This window comes from Apus apus, chromosome 1 (genome assembly GCF_020740795.1).
Source record: "Apus apus isolate bApuApu2 chromosome 1, bApuApu2.pri.cur, whole genome shotgun sequence".
In the NCBI taxonomy this organism is placed as follows: domain Eukaryota; kingdom Metazoa; phylum Chordata; class Aves; order Apodiformes; family Apodidae; genus Apus; species Apus apus.
In genome coordinates this window covers 70,522,221-70,550,096 of record NC_067282.1, presented here as the reverse complement: position 1 = coordinate 70,550,096, position 27,876 = coordinate 70,522,221, and the positions used below count along the sequence as shown (strand labels likewise).

Sequence of the window (27,876 nt, the reverse complement as noted above, 5' to 3'; positions counted from 1 at the left end):
TTGTGTTCCACTTCTGCACTGTAACAGGAGGGAGAAGGAAGGAAAAACTTTGCCTGGCCTTGTTCACAGTTTTGTGAACTTTCAGGACCAGCTCTCCAAAGTGGTGTCAGAGGCAGGTTCAGGTTAGTAATTGTAAAAACCTGTAACCTTTTTAGCCCAAACATTATACTCCACCTTCACTGACATTTAGTAATTTCATTCTCCAATTACTACGTATGGCTTAGCTTGTAAATATTGACCAACAGCTAGGGCCAAAATAGAACATCTTGTGTCGCTTTTCACCACTACCCCAGCCCTGGTTACCTGCTCCCTTCACCAAGCATTTGTTCCCCATTTGCTCCAGTCACAGCTCCCTCAGTCCTTTTTCCAAGCCAGGATGTTAAGGCAGCCGCAGCAAGGTGAAGCTTTCCTTTAGCAGCCAGTGCTTGCTCCAGAGTGGTTTTTTTTTTCCCAGGAGATTGCAACTAGCCTGGCAAGTGACAGCATGAAATCCAAGAGATGCTCATGGACTGTTGCAAGATGTCCAGGTTAGGTGTTACTCCTGAGCAGCAAGTGCAACAAAGAAGCATTCCTGCAACACCTGGCATGGACCTGGCTGCAAAGGAGCCTCAGTGACACTGCAGCACAAGAGCAGCCTCCTGAGGAAGCATGGGAGCTCATGGGGCATGGCTTCAGCTCTGGGACAGGTGCTCAGAGGTATGGGACCCCTCTCCTCCCTGCCAACATTCAGATCTCAGCTCAAGGTGGACATCAGCAACTTGACTGTGCTTTAAAAGCAGCTGTGCTTTGAGAGGGCTGCTGGACCTTCAAGGGTCCCTCCACACCTACATCTTTTATTCTAGCAAGAGGCCCACTGCTAAGGCTGTTTAAAGCTGAAATGGCAGGGAGAAGAGGTTCATTTTTTTTTTTTCTCACCTGTATCAGAGAAGCAACACTGATTTCACGGCTTCATTGCAGGACTCTGAGGAAGTCTTAGGCACTAATCAAAAAGTTCAAGCATCACACCTGAGTGGACAAGTGCCTTTTCTGCATCTCTGCTCTGTCATCATTAGACCAAGTAAAATTCATGCTACCCTCTTCCTTCCTCTCTTAGTGCAATTCCATCTCCATTTCCCAGCCAAGATCACCTCAAGCCCAGTTACACCAATTAATCAGTCAGCATGGGCAGACTCCAACAACTGGAAAACTTTATTATTTTTTTTTTAACAATCTCCAACTGGGGTTTCCATGTTAGAGTGTTCAAGACAAGTTAAAACAGTTGCCACCCTCAGCTTTCTCATTTTTCCCCTCCCTAATGCTCTCTTAGCTATTTATTTTGTTCAGTACATGAGAAAAGTGACCTGGCTTTAAAATAACACCTTTAAAATAAAAAGCCCAAAAAAAATCAAAGTAATGAGGAAGAAGAGATGACAACATGGAGTTTTAACTGCAGATCCTTTCAGTGCTGTGGTTTAGAGTAACCCTTTGCAGAGGTAGACAAATCTAAAGGGAGCACAGACCAACAGTTCAGGAATAGGACCAAGGGCCTGAAGCATCTCCAGGTGGCTTTAGCACAACAGCACTAGGAGCATGAAGTTAGGACTCCACGGTGACTGTCCACATGCAAAAGCCCAGCTCTCCCACAAAGTTTTCAGAAGTGAGCCACACAAGGGTTAAACAGCAAATCAAAGCATATGAAAAGTGACCAGATATTCAAGAGAGAAGCAGCATAACCCACTTCAATCCACAAAGCCACCCTAGAGTCCAGACAACAGCAATGCCTTCCTCAAGAGTAGAAGATGAAGGATTCCATACCCATGACCAGCCTCTGCCCTCACTTCACTGCAGGAATGAGCCACTATCAGGACAGGCAAATGCCATGCTGGAACAAGCACATGCATGCACAGAGGTCACTGGGAAAGACTATCTCTTGCTTGGCAAAGCAAACAGGAAAATCAATGTCAGAATTTCAAGAACAAGGCTGCTTGGATCCACATGCCATTCAGTGGAAGCCTGTTCGTATTCTGAACCCAGCAAGCAAGTCACAACCTCTTAAAGCAGGCTAGAGCAGACATTCAGCCACAAGCTCTTCTCTCCACTCCATGCTACATCTGCAGAAAAGTAGCCAAGATGCATAGTTGGATGCCAGCAAGATTCCTGAGCTTCAGGCTTTGAAATGCAAATGCTTGCAAGCAGTTTGTCAGGTTATGTACAGAGCTAGAGTGGGATGCACCAGGGCTGTTAAAAACTGCATATGCTGTTGTCTCTGGGTCAAGCAGTTCTGCTTCCCTGCTACAAAAATGGGAAGCCACCACACCCTAAGCAGGGAGGGAAGACTGCCCTGAAGCAGTTTTTGCCTTGAGGAAAAACATTCACCTAAGACCATATGGGGGCATCCTCTTGTAATCCAGCTTTATTTGTAAAAATCAACATATAAAATCTTCAGTCTCCTTTTACAAAAACAAAAAGGCACATTAAACTACTCAAACTCCCATCCCCATGGACTGATGGTCAGACACTCCCCCCACCCCAACCTCCCCCTTGCTTTCTCCTCCAGTCCATGTTTCTTCATGTTTCCTTTAGTTTCAGCTCACTCCTGCCCAGGCACAGTTCTGCACTTGCAAAGATGAAGTATGCACACAGGGGAGATGGTGGAGAGGTGGCATGGGCTGTGCGTGGAATGCTTCACAGGCACTTTTTAGTAGTAGGTCTCTCTTTCCACCCAACCTGAAAGAAAAGGAGGGAGAAAGCAGTTAGTCTTCAGGCAGACCAAGTATGAGGCTCATGAGAGCTCCTTTCAGGCTCCGAAAACTTGCACTGCAGCATGTGAGCTAGTTAAGTGACCCATCACAATGGAAAAACCTTGCCAAATTGTTGATGGGCTGCAGCTTTCAAGGCCTTGTTCCAGCTCTCTAGAACTACTTAAGCATTAATAAGTCTTTTCCATCTACTTCAGTGCATTGGTACTTTCATACACTGCAGAAGAATGCAGTGAGAGGAAGAGAAAAAGTCCTTAGTTTGAACTAACTGCACTACTCATGTTGAGGAACAGAAAACACACCAAAACACACCCCTGCAGTGCTCAGCACTGTGGGTCCCTGACCACTGTCAGAGCTTATACAGAGCTCAGCAGCATGAAGAGGGAGGGAAGGAAACATTGGGAGCATATTCTTACCACCAGGGTGGCGTCTGATAATGAGCTTTCTGATTTCATCATACAGGAATATGAGGAGGGAGTACGGAAAAGCACAGAACCACCAGCTGGGCCTGTTGGGGAGAGAAGACAGTGAGAATGCAGGCAGCAGAGATGCTCTGTGCCTCGTTCAGCTCCGACTTGATGGCACACAAGAGTGTAGGAAGGCTGGCATGTCCCAGCTTGCCAGCACACCAGCTCCCACAAGGCTGTCGTTCAGCTGAGAATACTCCAAGCCAAGAATCACCAAATTTTCTCCTGCAATAGGTTAATCCACTTTTGGATGTAAATTCCAACACAAGGTGCGTCACAGCACCTTTGTTTATCTCTGTACCAGCACCTCCCCATCTATTAATCTAGTGATATTTCCTCTAAGTACACACAACCTTTGTGCCCACAGCCTGGCTCACGTGAACTGCCTTGGTTTCCCTTGTGATCTACACATGCTAACATCTTGCTGCTGCAGGCACTGGGCAGAGGGCAGCTTTCTTGTTAAGAAATGCTCACACTTCAGCACCAAGCTCCAAACAACATTTCTGAATGAAATGCAAGATGTATAATGGGTTTTTTTGTGGTTTTTTTTTTTCTCTGTGAAGCTTTCTTGGCACTTAACCCAGAGGGCTGTTCAAAGTTTGAGGCTAAACCCTGTCATGAAGTGTTGCAATACTGTTGAGCAATGCTGAAGATGTTGGCATCCTCCCAGCTGTTAGGGAAGTTACTATGCACCAACTGGTCATCTGCACTTATGTAGCATCTTTCAAAAGATTTTACCTTACGCTGTTTCTGTGGAATGTAGAGAAAGGCACAAATGCCATCTTCAGTAAAGAAGAGTAGCCTGGCCTATGTTTTAGAGCAATTCAACTGGCCTTTGGGGGTGCAGCCTCCTACCCATAAAAGTATCCCATGCAAGTAAGTACAAAAGCAGCTGCACTACAGCACACTGGTACAGCTGAAGTTGTGTTGCTAACTTTTAGTGCAGCACTGAATTGGAGGCTCACCATAAACTTTCCTTAAGTAGTAAATAAAAGCACACCCCTGTTATACCACACTACAAAGGCTCGCTCACACCCTCTAGCCTAAACTCTTTTGGGCTAAGACTAGGGTTCATGCTCCACAAACCCGCAGCTTCTTTTATCCATCTTGTCACCCAAGCACTACTCTTCTGTGGTACAACTTGCACAAAATTCATGATGCAACTTACTTAAGAGGGTACATCCTTAGAGCAACATCCATTCCAGGGCAGTAGGAGAGGAAGGCAGCCAGAGCAGTCTCCTCAAAGAGACCAAATATTAAGATCTTGTTCCTAGTAGAAACAGAAAAGCAGTCAGGGACAAAATACTTTCACAGATGACATCCAAAAAAGAAGGACCTAGTTGCCACATAGTAGTGAATAGAAACAGACTTCTGGTCTAGCCCTGAAGTCCATAAGGGGGAGATTATCAGGCCCTTCAGGCTGATGGCACAGTTGTCACAAGGGTCTTTAATGTCTCTAGACAAAGATATTCCAGTCCACAACTAAGTGGAGCAGCAATTGCTTTCATCACAAGTTCAGGAGGCTGGGGTTCATGCTACCAGATCTCTTGATAGATCAGCTGCTCTGTTGCTGCACAAAGTCTTTATGTGCAGGAGCAGGCCACTATACTTTGCGGTAGGCTGGCTCCCACAGACAATGCCAGCAGAAGTCAGCATTTCCCTTTGTCTCAGCATGAGGACTGTAGCAGGTACTACGAGAGAGGGAGAGCACTCAGTCCCTCTTTTAGCCACTACCATGGCACCAGAGTGTTCAAGACTTATGCCAAGATTCCCAGACACTGCTGGGATGAAGAACTAGAATGCCATGTAGTGGAAGAGACACACAGTCAAGTTCTAAATCCTTCATGGATGGCCTGACTTACTTCATTCCCTGCTGGAAGACAGAGTTTCTTCGGGTCTTGCAAATTATCAAGTCTGCCCACTGCACAACCACAATGCTGACAAAGAAGGCTGTATGGCAAGTGAACTCTACGACCTTCCTCTGTTCGTAGGTCTAGGAAGCAGAGAAAGCAGAGAGTATTTGTTCAGAGATGCTGCCTTTGCTCGCTGGTGCTCACACCAAGTTCAGCAGGCATTAATATTCTGGCTGGCAGCCTCTAACCTGTCCCCCAAAACTTACCCATTGCTGCCCATAGCTGTCTTCCACATCATTAACCCATCGGTCATCCCACTGAACTCTGATCCCTAGCAAGCCAGTAGGCCAGAACCCATTTTCTGCCATGATGACAAAATAGGTGAAGAAACCTCCAAGGGCCTGGATCATACCTAAAGAGATAAGAAAGGATGATAAAACTGATGAAGCTACTGTGCAGTGCGACTGTAACAGAAAGCAGTTTACAGGAAAGAGACTTCCACCACCTGCAAAATTATTCCTGGTGAGGCAGTCTCCCAAGCAACAGCTATAGAAATAGCTCACGCTAGTATCAAAATCAGCTGCAAGCCTTTTGCTGAGCAGCTTCTGCTCCCAACTTTGTACAGTTACTTCTGTTCTGCCCTGTGCTGTGATGGCATGGTACTCAAGGACACCAAACTCCCTTTGCTCCTTAAACCTAGCCCACCCCAATCCTTGCAAAACAAGAGTCAACGAGGTTCCCAAGGCCTGCTGCAATTAAGTATGAGCGCCCATCCTGTGACTGGGCATGTCCCTGTAGCTGCCTTTAATCAAGGCTCCTAATACTGTGTGTTTAGGGATACACTGGAGAGAATCCTTTACTTCTAATTAAACTAACAATGGGATCTATGTTCTTGCTGAACAAGTCTGAACCAGAGCAGGGCTAGCTGGTTGTCAGCCAGTTCCTTTACAGCACTATGTAATTAAACAAAATTACTGTGAAAGCGATTCAACGGATCAAGCTGCACATACCACCGCTATGTGCCATGGGGGCAGAATTATGGCAAGTTCCTAACAGCCTGAGGTTCTGGTTTACGCATCCCAAACCTCAGCCCTACCAAAATAAGCAGAACAGTCACTGACTCAGGCTGGTGTATAACCACTGCTACCACCGAGTTCCAGTCAGTGCCAGAGAAAACAGAGCAGCTCACCAATCTGCCCATAGGCCATGCTGATCAGCCGTTCATTCACCAGCTTGTCTGTTTTGGGATTTCTGGGCTGCCTCTTCATGATGTCACTCTCTGCTTGCTCATATGCCAGGGAAATAGCGGGGACCTTTGAAGGCGACAGGACTGCTGTTAGAACAGTTTCAATTTTCCACTGTATCTTCTCTGCCCTGTGTTTGCAGCTTGAGAAACACTACTGGCCAAAAGCCCTTGCTGTATCATTCAAGAAGGATCTTACCCCCTGCCCACCCCATTTTCTCCTTACATGGATCTGAAAGGTCTTCAGACTTGAGAGCCACAAGACAGGGGGTGTGGTTTAAGGGAGTATCAATCAGTTGCTTATTTCAAATCAGAACATTAGAGAAAACTATTTAAGCATTTTCCTTTCACCTGTTCTTTCTTTAGGGTACCTAAGAACACCCACACTTCTTAAGACAAGGAAAGACATTCACCATGTCAGTGCCCAAGTCAATGCAGAGGATGGTGACTGTTCCCAGTGGAAGGGGTATGTTTGCAATTATGAAGATCAGAAACGGTGTGATTTCAGGAATGTTACTGGTCAAGGTGTAAGCAATAGACTTCTTCAGGTTATCAAAGATCAGACGCCCTGGGACAAGGAAGAGAGGTCAACATAATTCTCAGTTATCAGCAGAAGGCATCTGAGTAGCTCATAGGCAGCTTCAGTGGTAACATTGAAAGGCAAAATGCTAGTGCAGCTAACTGGAGAGACATTGTGTGCCCCATGCAAAGCATCACATATACAGAGTAATATTTTTGGTCCCAGCAATCAGGGTTCAGTATGATGCTAAGGCCTGGTTTCTCAAGATGATTAAAAACCCCTGGAGGTACCTCCTGTTCTGCTCCTGCTTGAGAGCTATTGTTCCATAAGGAAGGAAAATGTGTCAGACTCAGCTGGCAAAAGATGACTGTAGGGTCAGTGTTAGACAAAAGGACAAAGCAGCTTTTGTAACTCAGCTGCTTCCTATTACCCATCCCAAAGGATTGTGCTAGCCCCATGGAAAAGAAAGACTTTGAAGGAAGAGGACAGTGCTGCTCTCCTTGAAAACACTTGTCATAGAGATAAGCTCAAATAAAACAGTCCAAACATCTCTATTTCAAAGGGAATCACTAACACTGCTGAAACATGTTACTTTGCCATCACTGTGCACAAGTGATAAACTCACCTTCTTCAACCCCAGTGACAATGGAGGCAAAGTTGTCATCCAGCAGAATCATGTCAGCTGCCTGCTTGGAGACATCTGAGCCAGCAATACCCATAGCAACACCAATGTCAGCCTTCTTCAGGGCTGGGGAATCATTCACACCATCACCTGTGACTGCTACAATGGCACCCTAGTCACAAAGGGAGGGACAGAAAGACTAATCAACATACAAGTTTTGGGCAGAAAGCTTTTCCTTTGTCTTTCAGGAGATGAAGCATAATCTATTTCACTTCACTGTAAAGAAACGTCAGTTTCTCCTTGTTCTTTCCTCATCCCTTTCCCCCTTCTGAGCAGGCTCAGAGAACCATGCTGTTTTCTCCAAAGGAGATGCTAGACAATATATATAACATATAACAGGTTTTAATCCTCCTCTCCCAAGCACTTCCAGAGCATTTAGAAATCAAGTACATTAACAAGAATCATGGATCAGAATAAAGCCTCAGAACAAAGTCAAGATATTTTCCTGCAAGACCCTTATATTTATGCATTGTAGAGCAGCCCAACATCATCAGTTGAAGGCTGCCCACAGACTCAGATCTAGCCTGGCCCTTTATCTGATGACACTGAGATGATTAAGCCCTGCCACTTCAGAAGGCAGCACAGACTGGTACATTTTTATGTATCTGAAAGGAAAACCTTGACTCCCTCTCTTTACCTGTCGCTGACAGCCTTCCACAATTATAAGCTTCTGCTGAGGAGATGTCCTGGCAAAGACAATTTCTGTATGATGAATCAAGATGTCATCCAGTTGCTCACTAGTCATGTCCTTCAAATCTGAGCCATGAACAACACAAGCTTTGGCATCCCTGCAATCAAAAGACAATATAATGTTTTACTTCACAAATTAAACTAAGTCTCTCATTAGTTATATTTGCCTCAAAACTATGGCTCTTCAGCACTCTAGGGAAAGACCAACTCCTGCTGTGACTAACTACTAATCCAGGCAGCCTCTGCACGGAAGTTTGGTGCTCCAAGCTTAAAAGGTAGATAGGGAACATAAAAAAAAAAGAAGACAGAGACAAGAAATAGAAAAAAGCCCCATGAGCAGACTGATTCTTTCTACGACTTCTGTCTAGCTGTTTCCATAGCTTCTTGGACTCTCTGCAAGAAAGGAACCCCTGACTCAGTCAGCTAGCTTCCAACATCACAAGAGATGCTGTGGTCTTCTGCAGGCAATCCATTTTGCAACAGACTGATGATCTACACATAGCTAGCTCTTCAGAGAGAGGTCACACTATGCCAGTTCAGAGTATTTCACACCCTTCAGCAACAAAAGCATGCTATGTTATATTTAGACTGGTTTGGTACCCTCCATGCTACATCAAAATACCACCTCTCTCACCCAGCATACCATCCCTTATAGGTCTAGGACACTATCCACACAGCTCATGACATCACCTAGTTCAGACAGGGGAATTCCTTCCCCACCCTTACAGCCAGCTGCTGACCTGCTCAGTCACACAGCCCAGTGATCCCTGGCCTGCATTGCTAGGCTGTGAAACTACTCTCAAAGAAAAAGGAGAAGAATTCAACCACAATACTTGTCTTCCCAAGCAATTTCATTCCACTGGGTGTCTCTATTCACAGTTCATAAGCTACATGGCTACCCTCCAGCCCAAACACAGGCTGGGTCAAGCTAAGCAATGCAGACAGCCCAACCATTCTGCAAACAGCCTGCTTATGCCAAAGCACATTTTCTGAGGATGCCTCAGTTCTGCACTACGTTATGAAGGCAAACATTAACCCCTAAGAGGGTGTTCTGTTTGTAGCTACTGAATAGTGTCAACTCCTACCCAGCCCAACTCCGGCTCCCTTTGCCCACATGCAATCAGACCACGAAGAGAGTTTGAGAGGAAGAGGGACAGAACTGGGCTTTGAGTGATCAAGTCTGTAGGTGGTGTTTGGACTCTCTTCTCTGAACAGTAAAGAACAGTCAAACAGATTCTACTTTTGGTAGCCCATTCAGTCTGGATTGTGACTAACAGACTAGGCACTTTCTTTCTACCAAAGTCTTCCCATGAACCTGCAAGTTATCTTTAGATGTTTTTTTCCTGCCTGCTGCATGGGACCAGAACACTGTGCGTGTGCAGGGATGTGAACCAGCCAGGGCAAATGTTCAGCTCAGGTTGAAAAAGTCAGCCTCCCCAAAGACTTCACCCAGACAGCTGTTTTTCCCCCAGCATGGGCACAGACCATCAGGACAGGCAGTGGTGGGGCAGAAGAAACTGCCTGAGTTTTCCATATATGGCTGTACTCCTCACTCCTTCCCATGCACAAGAGATGTGCACATTCAAGACAGCCTTATGCATTCTTCACATAACTCGTGAGACACATTGAAGAGCCACAACATGCTGAGCTAAGCAGACACCAAGCTTTTAATGTCTAAGGAGAGATGCTAAGTGATTATCCAAGGCAAGGAGAAAAGCAAATGCTTAATTCTTTGAAAGCTCTGGCCTGCCCCACCAGTCACTACCTAGGGTTGACTTGGCTCACAGGAATGTTGAGTCGAGCAGCAATATCTTCCACTGTTTCATTGCCCTCAGAGATGATACCGACACCCTTGGCAATGGCTTTGGCTGTGATTGGATGGTCTCCAGTAACCATGATAACCTGAAATGCAAGCAGACAGCCATGAAAGCCTTGCCTGTAATGCAGAACAACACTGCCAAAAGGCAGGATCCTTAGAGACTGAAAAGGCCACGTGGCTTTTGTCCTGAGCCCTGACACAGAGCAAGGCTGCAGTACAGGCAAGTAACCTGTACCTGTATGCAAAGGACTGCGGTGAATGGAAGACAAAGAAAATAGTTAATCTTCAGTCAACAGATCCAGTTCTGTTTCCAGCCTGTGCTTTGTCAGTACTGCAGGACATGCAGGACACACCTGAGCCAAATCACATGCTTTGGGACAGCACGCCATCAGTGCCTGCCAGTGCCCTAGCAATTGGAGTCTAACTCATTTTTTCAGTCCACCAACATCCAACCATTTGTATTTAACTGAGAAATGAAACCTGAAGTAGTATGAGTTAAATCCTGATCAATACTTCATTCATATTACAGCAACACAGACAGCAAGGGAAGCCCTTTATATCCACAGGTACAGGGCAAGGTGATTTTCAACCCAAGAATAAACTACCTTGATCCCAGCACTTCTGCATTTGCCAACAGCATCTGGCACAGCAGCACGAGGAGGGTCAATCATAGACATCAGTCCTACAAAGCAGAGCTTGTCTACAGGAAAGTTCACTTCATCTGTATCAAACTGGAAGCCTTCAGGGAACTGATCATCAGGCAGAGACAAGTGACAGAATCCTGTAACACATGAAATCCATGTTTACTCAGTTCCTATGTATCAGCAGGCAGAGAGAGTGAACACTCACTGCTTCTGCAAACAGTTACACAAGAATAACAGGACAGCATCAGAGGTTTAGCCATGGCTATCGAGGCAGGAGTCATGCCCACATTCCAATAACCAATAGCTGTTGCCAGGTGCCCAAACACAGCTTGGTTCACATAGTGGAGCAAATCTAATACTGTGTGGCCTCCATGGACACCGAAGGTCCCAAATGCTTTGCTTCATTTTGATCTAGGCAACCCAGCTGCTGGGCAAGACAAGACCCTGCAGGCTGCATTTTAGATTCAAGGCAGGACTGTTCCTATATCAACTGAAGTGACCTTGACTCAACATTATGGTTACACTGCAGGATCAGGGTACAAGCGTCCACCTAATATGTGGTGATTCTGTACAGGAGCATGAGGGACAAATCTTTTCCAGTTTATCAAGGCTGCTTTTACTTACCTAACACTCTTTCCCCGAGGCCTCCCAACTCAAGGTAGGCATTCTGAAAAGAATCTTTCATTTCCTCATCAAGTAGTTGCTCTTTGCCATGAATAAGAATAGTGCTGCAGCGATCCAAGATCCTCTCTGGAGCTCCCTTCATCACCAGCAAGTGACGAGATTCTGATGGATTTGGATTTTTGTGGATAGACAGCTTGGATGGAAGAAATGAAGTGTTTGTAAACATGTACTGTCAAGATCATGCGTAATCACCATCACTCAAGTGTTTTGTGATTACAGTCGCTCAAGACTGTTTGGAATTATCTGCTCTAGTTTTTGTTTACCTGCACTTTAAAAAGGTTCACAAACTAAGAAATTACTATCCATTCTTTAACATAAAACCACAGATACTACAATGCCTTTTTCTGTATCTAGGTTTCACCTGTTAGGGTCATTTCCAAGCAGCTCATCCCTATTCTCAGATTTGAGCTTTTCCATCCTCTGTGTGCTACTGCTGCAGAGGCAGGAAGCATGTCTGGACTTTTCTCAGCATCTGACACCTTAGTGTTGAGGCAGCTCCATAAGCTCATCTCTTTCACAGTGTAACTAAGTATGGTTCATTAATTTACAGTCTTGAGGAGTCTACAAGCAAATAATGCCTAGACAAGATCTTGGTGCCAAAACAAGTTCAGACACTTACCTGGTACTTGTTGGTAGAGTTAAATGGTATTTCCACCACTTTGGGATACCTTTGTCTCATCTCCTTGACAGAGCCACAGCACAGTTCAATGCATTTCAGAAGTGCAGACTCCGAGGCATCTCCTGCCACTGCTCTCTGAGGAAAGAGACAACTATCAAAGCCTATATCCCAGTGGACTTGCCACAGAAGGCATTAAAAAAAAGTGTATTCATCTCAGTTCAGTCCCAGCTCCTACACAACATGATATGAGAGCAAAGACTAAATAATTCTATTATCTAGTGCTGACACAGACTGCATTTCAGGATGCCAGGTCTCCCACCCTAAGAGCACTCTAGTCTTCTGATGCCAAAGTCAAGAAGCCCCTTGAAAGGACAGAGAAAGTCAGACAACCAAGTGCGGTCAGAGAAAGAGAGGCTGGAGGGTAAACTTTGAGAATTGCTGTTAAGCTGCTTGCCATGAAGAACAACAAACTTAAGATGATGACTCATGACATGCACATGAACACTTGGCATATGCTTTCCCACCCCAATATAAAACCAGCCTCTGGTAGACAAGATTTAATCTGTCCATGCCTCCTCTCCCATAAGGTTAGCAGTGGTAGAGATTGTAGATAGGGGTTCTCAGCCCTGGAGATGTGTATGTGCTTTCCTTTGCTGCAATTTAAACCAAGTATTTCTTGCCCTTCTGGTATCTTTGTCCATGAGATATTTCTTTTTGTTCATTTTTATACTGCTTTTTGGTATCTAAAGACTTTTCAAAACCCTCATCTTCCTTAGATGGGAACAACTCCAGCTCTTTATTTTAGGTCTAAAAAACATGACCTGAAGTTAGTCAGTGCTAGGGAAAAACAGCTTGTTCCATCATTTCTATTACCACAGCATTAGAACACCCTTGGGAAGGAGTTTACTAAGCAACATGACTAATATTTCACAGACTATAAGCACTGTACAGTGAATTTCAGCCCTGGCTGGGCCACAGTTCAGAAGCAGGAATCTGAATTGATGGTATGCTGGCATTTACACCAGCACTGAACCAGCAAAAGCTTAAAAATCCAAGACTTGCTAGTGAGAACAGACTGCCTAAATAAAGACAGTCTCCCATGACTGTTGCTCCTTCAGCTCTGGTGTCTACTTCTCCCAACTCCCAGAACCAGGTCTTTGTAGCTTTGAAGTGTACACATGACAGAGATAGTGATTCTTGGAACAACTACATCTTGGGAAATGCCAAGGAAGGCTTTCTGTTTTTTCCTAGCCCTGTCTGAAGTATCTGACCTCCCAAACAGACTGTAGATGTTAGCAGATGGCAGGGATTCTGCTGAGGGAAAAAACATGCCTTCCCAGTCCCATCTCCTCTGCCCAAAGCACATCTCCCAAAGTGCTAGACTATAGAGAATAAATACTAAGAGTGGCAAATAGCTCTACTTTGCAGGTTCTTGTGACCCACAAGATGTCATCTCACTACCATTACAAGAGGGTGGTGGTGGTGAACAGGACAAAGGTTTATTTTAGGAACTCACCTTAAGAATTGGTACATTTTCCTGATTGGCCTGAAACACAGCACGGTTGCAGAGACCTGCAATTCTGGACAAAGCACTCCAAGTAGCTGAGCTCTTATCAAAGGAAGCACCTGAAAGCAAAGTAATAATGTCAAAAAGTCCTCCCACCCAAAAAAAAAAAAATCATCTAACCCCAAAATCCCACAGGCTTAAGAGCAAGAAGCCTTTACCTCTGAAACAGGAAACACTGTATGCCTGTTAGCACATTGTATCTCTTTCAATCCTTTATTCCCAGGTAGTTGATGAGCAGCTGATTATTTTAAGACCCAAGGGTAAAATAGCAACAGTGCAAGAAAACATGTCTGCTTTCAAGATTCCAGTAGTGGCTGCACCCAGCAGCAGCAGAGGCCATCCTGACAAAGCCAAGAAATCTTGGACAAGTAACATTCTTCCAGAGGGGCTTGAGGAAGGGATGCTGGATTCCACCTCCAGGTTGTCTCACTTTATCACCCAGGAACTGGATGAAATAGTTCCCAAAGGAAAAACACTTAAAGAAAGATACTGCTTCTCCCACGCAGGCTTTTAACTTGGCTTCAAAGGAGATAACTTGAGCACACAGTTAACCAATAAGCCAATGTACTTTCCATGAAGTAAAATGTTCTAGACTTATTTCTACTGCAGCCAAGCCAACCGTTGCCAGGCCAAAACTGAGTGCTTCCAAATAACACTTTATTTATAGCTTATTACTTTGCACTAGTGTTGAAGACCAAGAACAGTAAAGCAGCTTTTTTAAGTGATGGAGCGGGTGGGGACAGGGTGCAGCAGCACCACTGGGAAACATTTATATTAATAATGTGCTGCTACACATTTCACAAGGTAGATGTCAGCTAGGAAATTCCTAAATTGGACTGTACTAGACAGTTCTGGAAAGGTATGTACCTCTTCTCAATTGCACAGCACACCAAGATTTCAGATTTTTATCAATATCTAGAAGAAACTTCCTGCTAAGTCTTACAGTTACTTCATTCATTGCTACCACTCTGCAAACACAGCCAGAACATTCTGGGAAAATCCCTGTTCATCTAGTTCAACGTGAGATACTTCCATCTGTGTCCAAACTCAAGCAATTTATTATTCAGGTCAACACCTCTGCTGTCCATCCACACTTTCAGTAGACTTAATGATAAAATTTCATCAGATAGTTTTTGGCAACAACAATCAGGTACTCTGATGTATAAAACAGCAAATATTTCCACATACAGGACAAACATAAGGGACTGAACATTCTACAAATTCCATTGGAGCAATTCTGAGCAAAAGCAGCCTATATGGAGTTTAAGGATTAAACAGAATTGTGGTACTGTGCAAACCTTTGTGTCACCTCAGGTCTTTCAATGTGCATTGTTGATCATATCTTAGAAGTCCTTACACTGTGAACATCACTTGGACTGGAGAGCTAGAAACATGACTTCTTAGAGGTCCAGATGTACAGGAAGGCCCAGGAAAACCATTTTTTAATTAAATGCTTCAAGTGCAAGGAGATGGTCTTACCACTCTGGTTCTCTGTAGTATCAGCCTCATGAATCTGATTGTCAAACCACATGTGCGCAACCGTCATGCGATTCTGTGTCAGAGTGCCTGTTTTGTCAGAACAGATAGTAGATGTGGAGCCCAGAGTTTCCACTGCTTCCAGGTTCTTCACCAAACAGTTCTTACGAGCCATACGCTTGGCTGTTAGTGTCAGGCATACCTGGAGACAAGGACAATGCCAGGTTAGATGCACTTGTTGACTACTACACTGCTACCCAACTCACTGTGGGCACAGAACGACAACCAGCTCGTGTCCTGCAGTGACTACCTATCTCCATGTCCACCCTGCCAGTGTAAATAAACAGCAGCTTTTAGGCCCAGCTACTAGGCTTAAGTGACACATTTTCCTCATCACAAAACCTCCAGAAAAGGACTCAAGGCTTCAGTCTCCTGCTTCTCAGCACATTAGAAAGGAAATAACATGCCCTGGATTAACATTTTACTTCAAGTTGCAGTTCCCCAATCATAAGAACTCTCAAAATAGGTTGAGGCAGGTCACATATGAGAAGGCCTAAAATAGCTTTGGCAATAGGGGTGCAACTTACTGGTGCAGGAAGTGAGCAGCTCTTTCTCTCAGCTATTCCAGCTACCCTTTCTCCTGCCAGAGGCTCTTATCTGGTTCCAGCTCTCAACTGTTCATTCCTCAAATCAGTTGCTGCTCTGCTTCCTAAGGCTGCATGGAAGTCTCTAGCTCTGTCTACCACCACCCACTACACAGCTGGGTACTCCTTTCAAAATCCCTTCAGGAAACTTAACTTTATAAAATAAACTCAGCCAGCTTTTAGAGTGAAGCTTGCTGTATGCTCTGCCAGCCCTTCAGGGTTGGAGGGGCTACTGTGTACGTGAACAGTGTAACAGGAAGGTCCTTTCTTCTCACAGAAAATGGCAAGACAAGTACAGAACTCCTAGTTTTGCTCACTTCAGTAGTATGATTCCAAGCCTCTGTTCAGGTCTAGCTTAGGAACCCATCTTTGGCAGATAAACAGCTGCAGAACTTGACATCGATTAAGGCAACTGAAGTCTGAGTACACTGAATTTACACTCACAAGGGAGTACCTGCCATTATTTTAGTATTTACCTTCACGAATGCACACCAAGCATGAAGCACTCCACTTGCTTAAGAAACATGTATACAACCCATTCCATTTTTTTTTTCCAGCTTCACTCACCGTTACCGTTGCAAGCAGCCCCTCAGGGACATTGGCAACAATGATCCCAATGAGGAAGATTACAGCCTCTAGCCACGTGTACTCAAGGATGAGTGAAAGGATGAAGAAGGAGACACCCAGAAACACAGCCACTCCAGTGATGAGGTGGATAAAGTGCTCAATTTCCATGGCAATTGGAGTTTTCCCCCCTTCAAGTCCAGAAGCCAGACTAGCAATACGGCCCATCACAGTGCGATCCCCAGTGCTAATGACAATGCCACGTGCAGTGCCTAGAAGGGACACACGTTTTAGAAAACAAAAACCCTTCCCAAAACACATTAAACTGAGTTTGTTCAGTCTGTCCTAGAGTTTATCAAGCTTCGTCCAAGGTAATGCAGATAGGCATTCCAATTCTCCCATTGCAGCTTTTTTTTTTTACTCTCTAGCAGCCTGAGAATTAAATGGAGAAATGCTGTGCATCACTCCTGAGTCACTGGTCAAGTTGTATGCCCTCTCCCTTTTATCCCAGGGAATCAAGTGCCAATTGCAGTGAACTAGAGGAAGCCATCTGCAGTAAGTAGACATTGTCCTCTTCCTTCCTTTAAGGGGAGGCTCATTTTCTCTCCCTAAGACTCCCGAGAAAGATCAAGAACATCCTTCAGTTTTGCTGGGCTGGGCTTTTTTGGGGGTGGTGGGAAAGAGCTGATGGTGAGAATCTGCCAAAAGAGGACACAACAGGATTCAGGCAGAATTCTACACCATCACTAAACAGTCACACCTTAACACCCTGTGGATGTGAAAAAGATGCTCTGGACTTCCACACAAAGAGGTCCTATCCCCACACTCGGAGCTGCAACAGAAGTTCCGCCAGAGATGTTTGAAATCCCTGCTTTCTGCAGCAGCTGTGTTATTTCTTATAGCTCTGCCTAACCATCTTATTTTACACTGTATTACCTGCACTTTAACACTGCTGTAATAAGGCAGTCATGCTTGAGTCTTCTTTGCCCATTGTACAGTATTGCAGTTGAACAGGCAAAGCCTTTGCTGAGAATCTTCAATCTGCTCTTGTTTAGTAGGAGGAGACTACCAACATAGACACTAAACTCACAGCATTTTCACTGCTTACCTATGCAGTTCAATGGCTAGCATTTTTCACAATTTAGTGAAGTAAGAAAGTCACGTACCTTCCACACAGTTAGTGGAAAAGAAGGCAATGTTCCTGGTCTCCAGCGGGTTCTCATTGGAGAAATCTGGAGACCTAGTCTGAGGCTCCGATTCACCAGTGAGTGAGGAGTTATCCACCTGCAGGGACAACAGTACTTTGTCACACAAACGTAAGCAGATGCCTTCAACAATGAAAGCAGATAGAACACCAGGCACTCCCCCCACCCTTCTCTTCCACTCCACCACGCATTCACAGCATAGAAGACGTTATTTGAAACCAGACTAACTATTCTTCACAGTGAAGTTTTCCGACAGCTTATTCCTGCTGTACCTTACAACCATGTGCAGATATGATCCGAAGGTCAGCTGGAATCCTGTCTCCTCCTTTCACCTCCACTAGATCTCCAACTACAACACCTTCGGCATTTATGCTGGTCTTCTCACCGTTTCTGATCACAAGAGCTTGCTGAAAGACAGTATAGAAAAAACCTATGTCAAAAGCAACTCTTAAGAAGGGGTTCAGACTACAGAACTATCTTAAAATAGTTGTGCTATGATTCTATGAGGTTTCTACTTGTACTAAAATGTTTCTCTTCAACACAAATTAAGAAAGAGTTCTATTTTTGCTTTCTTGCTATTAAAGTTCCTTGATGCCAATTATAAGATAAGTACAATCCAGACTGCCAATGAAGAAATCTAAGTTTCAATGCTTATCACACTAGCTACTGAACTCCCCAGACTGTTAAGTATCCTATGAATGTGAATAAGCTGCTTAAACACCCAGGGTCCCAGAAACTGTCCTGGCCTATTAGCATTGTTGCTTGGAGTACAAGAGGAAGAAGTCTCATAGACCCCTAAAATTAAGTCCTAGTAACCCACACTAACAGCCAGTCCTTCTGCAGTTGAAGCTGATGTTTAAAACCGTTAATCTTGACCAAGCTACAGTTTGGCAGATCTCAAGGAAATGAGGTATTCCATACCTGAGGCACCATGTTCTTGAAGGACTCCATGATCTTGGAACTTTTTGCTTCTTGGTAATAAGAGAAACAGCCAGTAATGATGACCACAGCTGCCAACACAACACCCAGGTACAGCTACAAGAAGCAGAGAAAATGAGTCAGAGGACTATCTGCCTTAAAGGCTTCCAGTTAGTTCAGATAAATTGTGTGGTATTTAAGTGCCCCATTTACAAAGCATGGAGGTACTTGCAGTCTCTGTACATTTTGTACACAATGGCCATCCACAAGCTAGTGTTGTTAGCACAACACGAAGGAAGTCAGCTGTTCATTTCATTATGTGGAAACACTCCAAGACACATTAAGCTCACACACTGAATTTCCCGTGCTTATGAGAGAAAGCTTCTGGACTGAATGCTTAGAGGAAGTTAATCTGCTTTGAGCCAAACAGGCTGCTCAGCCTTCCTTTGAGGTAAACCAGACATTTTTACTTACATTATCTTTGTTGGCCTCCTCCTCCACCACACTTTGGATGCCATAAGCCAGAAAACATAGAATAGCACCAATCCACAACAGGAGTGAGAATCCTCCAAAGAGCTGCCGACAGAACTTGACCCATTCAGGAGTGGTAGGTGGGGGTGTGAGGGAATTTGGGCCATCACGAGCCAAAATCTCAGCTGCACGTGCAGGAGTCAAACCCTAGAAGAGAGGTTACTTTTATAGGCAAGACTGACTGCAGATGGCAGCTCCAAATTTCTTCGTGTTCTACCACAACATCAAGGAGATGCTAACAGGTAATGGAAATCTCCACATAGCTGCCAGGGCTCTGCAACGCAAGTGCAGGATGTGAAGGCTGAATGCCATGGGGGCTTCAAACACTGAAGAAGGGCAAGACAAGGAGGCCATAGCAGTAGACTTTGAACTCTAAGGAACAGCCCAGTACAATCCATCCTATCAAATTATGGAACAGGTGAAAGCTGGTGGTCATAAAAATGATGACACTTTGGACTGGCCTTCCAGGAAGTTCAGCTTTCAGAAGCCAAGGCCTTTGGCAGAAACGTGCAAGTCTCTGTGCTGTTACAGAGTAAAAGCCGAGTTCTTGCTATGCACAGTCATGCAAAAAATTCATTAAACAAAGAAGAGCAAAGGTGCTAAACTGCTTCAGTGCTTCTGCACTGGACTTTGGCTAGGACATTTGCACACTATGAAAGAGTAAAATTGTAACTACTACTAGCCATCATTAAGTCCCTGGGCATGTGCTAACTCAGTAGACTACATGTGCAATATAACAATATAACAAACATTTGCCTGTTTTCATAAGCTCCTCAGAAAAAAAAATCCAATAATCACTTGACCTTGGAACAATTCAAAGGCAGATAACTGACTTTGTTAGAAACAGAGTCACTAAAGTATTACAGCCAGGCTGTACTGTGGGAGGATGAAGAAAAGTATTTGTGAGCTCAACCGTTCTCCCAAAGCCTGGGAAACTTAACTGGAAGAGGGGAGATTAAATAAAAAAGGGGAAAAAAAGAACAACAACCAAAAAAAAGGCAAAAAAATCCCCAGACCACCCAGATTTCCCTTTGTGAAGTGCTCTGAGCTGAGACTGCTTCTTTTCAGATTAGGACAAGGAGGGAGGAAAACCAAAGTCTACTTACCCGACTCAAGTCTGTTCCATATTTACGATGAAGTTCATCAAGGCTCAGCTTGTGGTCATCCTGAAAGACAAGAAATGGTTGGGAGAGGTGATGGCAATCCCCACAGGCTGATCAGCACAAGCTCAGAAATCCGCTCCCCATTCCAGGTTTTCTATCTGTAAGTTTGGCAAGTTAGCAAGACTAGAGGCGGCTCATCCTCTCTGTGAAGAGAATCTCATTCTGCAATTCAAAAGCAGTATCATATTTAGCATTCTTGTTACTATTCGGGTATGATATGACAGCTTTTTAAGCAATCTCTGACGATGTGTCAGTGCAGTCTTTACACTCCCAGCAAATTATGTGAAGCCTCAGTACAGTTTTTTCCAAGAGGTGAGGGAAGAGGGGAAAGGAAAGAAACTGGAAAGGAATATAGGAATGTAAACATGATTAATCCTGTAATTTACACTTTTAAGTAATACTCCCGGTTTAAGCAGTGTCTCTTCCCCCAAAAAGACTCCTTTCCAACCTAATTTTCAATTGGATCATGCTGGTGCAGAGCAGCGCCTCCCTTAAAAGGTTGTACTGAAGGGAGCAGATGCTTTTAAGTTAGCACTGCTGCTGAACACAAAATCTGATCTTGGGGCAAGCTTTAATATTTCTTCTCCCTAACAGAGGGGCCAAAAATGTGAAAGCTCAGACTCAAAATCCACATCACAGAAACAAAACCTGCATCATCATCAAGGAGAGCTGATCTAAGCTGGATGATGCTCAGGCAGATGTACAGCATCATCCAACATTCACAGACGGGGATGGGAGACACCCCACAGCCTCAAACATGATTAGAAGGAATAATACTGAGGTCAGTCTGAGCACAGGCCAGTAAATGGAGCTGTACAGACTCAGCTCCTCAGCTGGAACAAGAACAGCACTCTTACTCACATGACAGCAAAATAAAGCCTGTAATGCTGCTTATCCAGACAGTGCTTGCCTGGGTGAGGAAATGCAGCTATGCTATGGGCAATGCAGGCAAGCAGAAACTTGGGTTCTGTGTCAAGAATCTTTTGAGAAGTGATGTTTTCAGGGCCTGCTGCATGGCCATCTTGATACTGAAACACTGCAGCATGTCTGGCTTGGAGACAGAGGCAACAAGAAAGATCAGTGCCTCCAGCTACACCATGCTGTCAGTAAACCATTTCTTTTAGTCACATGAGGCAAAGGGCTCTGGGCATAGTGAACATTCTGAAAGCTGCTCTTTCGATACCCTACACTCTTACCATTGCAACTTCCTTTTTAAGCTCATCCATGTCCCTCTCCTTCTTCCCCTTTTTCTTCTTCGTGCCATGCTCTGATGTAGCAGTGGGCTCATACTTGTCTCTTCCAGCCTGCAAGAGAAGACACGGTACTGTTAGAAACACCTTACAGTCACCTTCCACAGCTGTAGACATGAACTATGCACATGAGACTGCCAAGCAGACAAAATTATTATGGTTTATTAAAGTTATCCCACTACAATAAATAAAAAGTGAGCAAATGAGCAGACAAGTCTGCTCAAGAGCACCCCAATACCCAGATTACAGCCAGCCACTATGCAAGTCTAGCTAGGAGGAAAGTAAGCTACATCCTATTCAGTCTTGATTTGTGAGCCCTAGCTCAAGCTGAAAAAGCGATAAAGAGCAGAAAAATTCCAATTCCTAAGTGCATACATATGTTCTTTTCAAGGCATTAACTCCTCCTCCCCCTCTGTCTCCTACATCTTCTGGCAAGGAGCAGCCTATCAATTGAAGTAAGAGATGGTACTCTGACTGGTAAAATCTGGGGGATAAGTTCCAACACTTTCATTCTCAGTTTGGCACTCTAGCCTGGCTGGTTACGCAACAAAAATCTGCTTTCAATTTATGGTAGCTTGACCAGCAAGAATGGTATACAAAGCAGGAGTACTCTTTTGCAGATTGAATCTGTGCTCAGTCCTGCTTACACTTGACAGAGCAGATGATTTGCTTCAAGTCTCTATTCAGGTGGATTTACATTCACTTTCATTATGGTTAATTCCACATTAAATCATGCAGAGATTTAGATCTTGTAACTAGGTAAACATGCATCTAACAACAAACAAATCATGATGTAGCACACAAACATAACTTAAAAAACCTTAAAAAAGTACAGAAGAGTTACAAGCAGAAGTTATGCCAAACTGCAATGAGCTTGGACTCCCTGTAAGGTACCAAAATCAGGCACCAGTACAGTCTCACAGTGCAGTCCATTAAGTACTCCATACACTTCCAGACTCTCGTAAGCCTCCACTAGCAGCTTTTCCCTCCCTTCCCTTCTGCATGGGACCTATGACATCCCTGCCAAGTTTTATGCAAGGAGATTTTCACCCAATAGGACCCCTGAGAAGTACTGAGATGAAAAAGCAGTTAGTGGCACCAGAGTCAAGCCATTAATAAGATTAAGAAAAGGTTTCAAAGGCATCGCCTTGCTTGATGGTTCCATGAACATCTCAAATCACAAGCTGGATTCCTGAGAGGGATCTGGACACGAAAACTATTGTTAGGATCCAAGAACTGTCCTGGTAAGCAGCAAGCACAGGCATTTTTTATTATTCATTCAAAGAGAAATAGGAACCAAAACCAAAAGTGAAACTACATGAAAATAGAGGGAAAAAAAAAAATCACTTTTTTGAAAGAAGCTGTCAGTCTCAGCCAGACAAGGATATTTATTGTTCTGAGAAAGCTCTGTGCACACCATTCTGCAGCTAGTGTAATGCATTTCACATGCACAGCAATCCTCTCTTGCCCTCTTCAGTAAAAACAGGCTTGGCATCCCCCATATCCTTGCATGCAGCTACAGAGCTGTGCAATGGAAACAATTTTTAATAAGTGGACTGTAGGCTGTTTGCCTTCTCTCTCTTTCAGGAAAAGTACACAAAACTGTAAACTGTCAGCATTCCTGATGTCCTCCTTCCCTGCACCTAAACTCTCATTTCACTTCATAAAAAAGCAAAAGCCATGGAACTTAAACCAGCACAGTCCTCACATTCCAGCATCACAAGAATTTGCCACGGGGCAGTTCACAAAAAGTCATCATGAAGTGCTTCTCTTTTTAGTCTCTGAAGGACACAACTTTGATTTCTGCTAGAGCTCTAGCAGACAAGTCCAAACACAGGCCTGCACAAAACCCATGTTTCTTGGTTACTGCTAGAGATGAGAAGTGGTTTCTAGGGAAGGTGGTGCCTTGACTAGCAGCCCATCACCTTCAACTTCACCCCTTTCACCAGAAAAACTTGACAAGCTCTTGCAAAGAACTTCCTGGTTCTCTGAAACTTCTATAAGAAGTACACTCACTCAGCTTATCGGGGGCAGCAGTGAACAGCCCAAGTATCTTAACGCATTTAGCTCTTTCAGCTGCAGAGGCAACCTACAAGTGGCAAACATGAATAGGCTCAGTGCCCTTGTTCAACATTTGCTTAAAAATGAACAAAAACCCCTGCAACCAGCTGCATTCAGAACATAAAGCAGATAGAGTTACTCGATTCTTTAAGCACCCAACTAATTGGGTTTTAATGGAGTCCATCTTACTGAGTACCTATGAGTTCCTCACTAAAAAAAAAATTAAGCTCAATACCTGCCCTTCTGTTGCTTTATTACAGCATCTCCCCCTTACAGAAAAGGTAAGTAACACTGGGTCCAGTTCTTGCTATAGGATCATTTCATGCAGTCTGAACTTCCTGCTCCATCATTCAAATCTGAACTTGACACAGAGATCAAAGTCCTGCCCCTGTTCTGTCCCTTCAGGGCCATTGCCTCTCTTCTGGCAAGATGAACCCCACCTGTTCAACACAGGCTTGTGATGGCTGGTCTGCCAGGGGATGAGGGTTTCATCCCACCCCTCATCACTGCAGATTTCCCTGCTACCCCCTCCTTTTCCATCTGTACAATGAGAAGAAGGCCTACGGCACTCCAGATACACATCTTACAGAGAATAATCACACAGCCTTAACACAAAGGAACATCTGTCTCATCAGAAGTGTCACCCCTGTTGCTTGACTTAGCCTAGGAACTCTGACTCATCAAAACTGCCACAAGAAAAAAAAAACCACAAGTTTTTCATTTTTCCACGCAAGATTTTTTTTTCCATTGGCTTAAGCACACAATTTGTACACATCAGTGTAAGTTTTATACAACCCCCAGAAAATCCTATTGTCTTTCAGATACAGCTTATGGTTTTCCCCTCTGGACTAATTTAGCCATTCATGGCTGATGTTTTCAACACAAGCAATGATTGACCAGGAAGCAGGAGTGCTGCAAATCAGCAAACTCAGAAGTACCCTATATTCTAACATCACCTAATCCAACAAGAACTGTCAAGTAAGAGCCAAAATAAATTACACGGTCTCTGGAGGCATGGTCTGTTCTAGTACTTATGTCATTATAATCAACTGTGCAGAGAAAACAGAAAAGTTACTGTCTTGCTGCCTCATGAGACAGTCTTCAGTAAATATATTAACCAGATGAGTCATGGTACGGACTATGCCTATTGGACTAGAAACACCACTCCACGACCCTACGTAATCTTAGCAAGGGATGCTAATGCTTTCTCTGGATCCCTCTGACTCCCTCTCAAGAGCTGCGTTCCATCTCCTAGCTTTACAAGTCCAATCAACTGCATCAATTCAACAGATTCTCAGCATCGAGGACAGACGGTGCAAAGCAGTTTTTACTTAACAGATAGTAATTACTCACCGTGACCAGACTGCTGCTTCCCAAATTATGGAAGGACAAGCTCTCCTCCCATGACAAGGGAACTAAACCTTGCGAGGGTTTTCATAATCAGGGTAAAAACAAGACCACCTACACACCTTAAGTCTTCTCTGAAAATCAGGACAGACACCTCTACTTCTGATGGAGCTGCTTGAAGACTCAAGTGCAGAGCCAGCCTTCCAAATGCCACTGCTGCACAGCTCAGCAGCCCTTCCTGGTTTTTCAGTGCCATATCAAATACAGAGTGTCATCTCCCACACTTCTTTGCTTGGAATTTTAGTGCATCTTTACCATCCATCCAGACACCTCTAGTAGTTGTCAAGCACATGAACATGAGTGGACAGGACACAGACCTCCCCTAGAGGAGCTGGTCACATCAGCTATCCCTTGAAAAGACCCAGATGAAGCATGACCTGCAGTTTTCAGCAGGTCAGGACACTACTGGGTTGTTTGATTGCAATCTGCAGGTACAGACTACTTGCCAGAGATCCTTCATCCTGTCACACTGCTTTTGCAAAAACATGTGCTGACTAGATCCAGGATTTTCTTTGGAGTATGCTCTAGCCATAATAATAAAAAGTGGGCAATAAAAAAAGATGGGGGAGGAGTAACAGTAAAACATTAAGATTTCTTATTGTACCAGATAAGGATTGCTTTGATTTGCATAATTTCCCCTCAGTTGGTCCATTATGCAATAAGCCTTCCTAGTTCTTGACAGGGGAAAAAAAAAAACCCTGAGGTTCAGGCATTAGCACTGACCTACAGAAGCAACTCAAAGTACTCACAAACAACTGTGCTATGCCTATGCAGCGAGGGACACAGTGAAACTGTCTGCTGTCTGGAGACAGCTTCCAGACAGCTCTGAACAGAAATTAAATCCCCTCAGCTTTCCTCCACCACACACACCTCCTTGGATAATCTGCTTTTTGGGCTAAATAACATACCAGGCAGTTCATGGCCCTCCCCTCGTCCTGTTACCATTTAAAGTAAAATAGATGCTCTGCTTGGCTTCTCCTCACAGCCACAGCAACAAGCAACTTGTTCTCTCACACTTATGCTTCTACACTCTCTTCCATCCCATGCTCCCGTGAGAAAAGAGGTTTCCTTTTTGGGCACCTCAACACAGGGCAGGCACATGCTATTCGGTGTTGCAACCACACACTGCCTTTTCCACAGCTTTTCTCTCTCACATCCCCATTTTTCAGGGGCTCCCCAATCAGCCACACACGTTCTCACCACTTAACAAAGCTTGTGACTTGCTACCAGAAAGCCTGAGGCAGTCGTACACTGTTGAATTATCCCCATGCCAGTGCTTCAGTTTCCAGGCAATTACTTTAATTATCCATGCAACCTATGAAACGTGAAATAGAGGCAGGACAGCTAACAGCCTTCTATATTATAAAGCATTTGCAGCTCCCATTAGTCCAGCCAAGGTAGTCTAAGCCCCTGAAGCCTCTGGCACTGCAGTCACACACACAAAATCCTAAAGCTTCTTTGATGCTTTAAAGCATCCCGAAGACTGCAACAACACCAAATCCTCCCTCGATGTTTTATCTCTTAAATGACCTCTTAGCCTGTTGCCCAACAGACTGAAGAACACCATGCCGGGCTGGCAAAGCATCACAGGGACTTCACTGAGGAGAAAACCCACCCCACATGCTCCCTTTTCCAAGTCTGTTCTGCCATATTCCTGCAGCTCCCCTACTCTCCATGCAGTTATGTCAACATCACCGCTGTTGTACCGCACCCACGAGGACAATGAAAAGTCAAGTCAATGTTTGAACAGTGCTTAGGAAGCCTACAACACCTGGAGGCAGGGACGAGGCTACCACCTCTGCGACTCAAGCACCGTCCTGCTTCCCTCGAGAAGCAGAGAAATCTGGGAATTTTCCAGGAATGCGTCTAAGCCAAAAGTAAATAAAAGTCTACACACAGCTACAGAAGACACACGGGGAAGTATTTGAAGGGAAAAAAACAAACAAACATTCAAACAATAAAGCCCAGAAACTGGTCTTTACTTTTTTCAAAATAAAATAAAACCGGGGCAACCCCAAGAGGCCTTTCTGCTTCACACACGGCCATTTGACCACAACACCCAACTCCAGAAAGTCTTCAAGAACCTCCACAGGCACTTTCATTTAGTTAAAAGATACCATCTGAATTAAGGATTTATTTTTTTTCCCCCCCTTGTGTAAGAACAAGACCGCTACCCAGCAGAAAGCGCTGCAGGGCCTTCTAGGAGGCCTGCCTCACCTCAAACAAGAGGGCAGATCGGAAAACCAGGGGGCGATCACACCTCCCACCACACCCTCACCGCTGCCCAGGGGCAAATTTAACCGTAATAAACGTAATTAACCCTGGCAACTCCCCCCTTCGCCCCCCACCTCCCCAGGCCCCTCGCGTCTCAGGAAGTCTAAAGTACTCTCAGGGGAGAGGGGAGCAGGCACGCTCCGCTCCAAAAGGACATCAGATAACACCCGCCCCGGGGGCTGCGGGCCCCACACGCCCGGGGGCGAGAGGCCCCCTTTTTCGGGTGGGGGGGAGAATTCCGAGTCAAGGCGAAGGCGGCAGCGTTCGGGCCAACCCCTCACCCCCCCCCCCCGCCGCACAACCCCCCGCCCGGGCTCACCGGCGCGGAGGGGCCCCCCGCGGCCATGTCTGCGGCCCGGCCGGCGAGGAGCAGCCGGCGGCACCAGGCTCCGCAGCCCGCGTCTCCCCCCGCCCCGTTACTTCCTCTCCGCCAGGGACCGTTGCTGCGGGGCAGTTGGCACCGCCGCCGCCGCCCTCTAACGGCCGCGCTGCCGCCCGCCCCGGCCCCGCCGCGGACAAAGACGGCGGAGCTCCGCTCGCCCCAGCCCAGAAGGGAAAGGGGGACCGGCCACGGCCCGGCTCCTTGAATTTCCCACTCCCGGCCCCACGCTCCGCCCCGGCCCCGCCGCTCACCCCCTTGCCCATGGTGCCGGGTGTGCGGGGTCAGGCGGCGCGGGGCGAGGAGCGCGGCTCAGCGGCGCCACGTGTCGCGGGCCGGCGGCAGGTGCGGAACAACAGCAGCGCCGCGGCCGCCGCTCGCCTTCCTGCCTCCCCCTCTGCCTCCGCGGCTCCGCTCCCGCGCCGCTCCTCCCCCCCGAGCCGCTCCTCTCCGCCGCCGCCCGCAGCTCCGACAACCG

General features: G+C 45.4%; 1 protein-coding gene across 1 annotated transcript; it reads right to left on the bottom strand.

Moving 5' to 3' along the window:
• Nucleotides 1-1,170: 1,170 nt before the first annotated feature.
• ATP1A1 (ATPase Na+/K+ transporting subunit alpha 1) lies at nt 1,171-27,876 on the bottom strand. Its single transcript, XM_051615229.1, has 23 exons — nt 27,653-27,876; nt 21,224-21,331; nt 19,971-20,030; nt 18,808-19,011; nt 18,337-18,450; nt 17,688-17,822; nt 17,377-17,494; nt 16,214-16,482; nt 15,006-15,204; nt 13,476-13,585; nt 11,960-12,094; nt 11,281-11,473; nt 10,618-10,793; nt 9,959-10,095; nt 8,141-8,291; nt 7,447-7,615; nt 6,715-6,869; nt 6,248-6,371; nt 5,325-5,470; nt 5,068-5,198; nt 4,374-4,475; nt 3,155-3,246; nt 1,171-2,706 (listed from the first exon to the last, which is right to left on the bottom strand). The coding sequence occupies exons 1-23, from the start codon at nt 27,662-27,664 to the stop codon at nt 2,678-2,680; spliced, it is 3,069 nt and encodes a 1,022-aa protein (XP_051471189.1). The 5' UTR covers nt 27,665-27,876; the 3' UTR covers nt 1,171-2,677.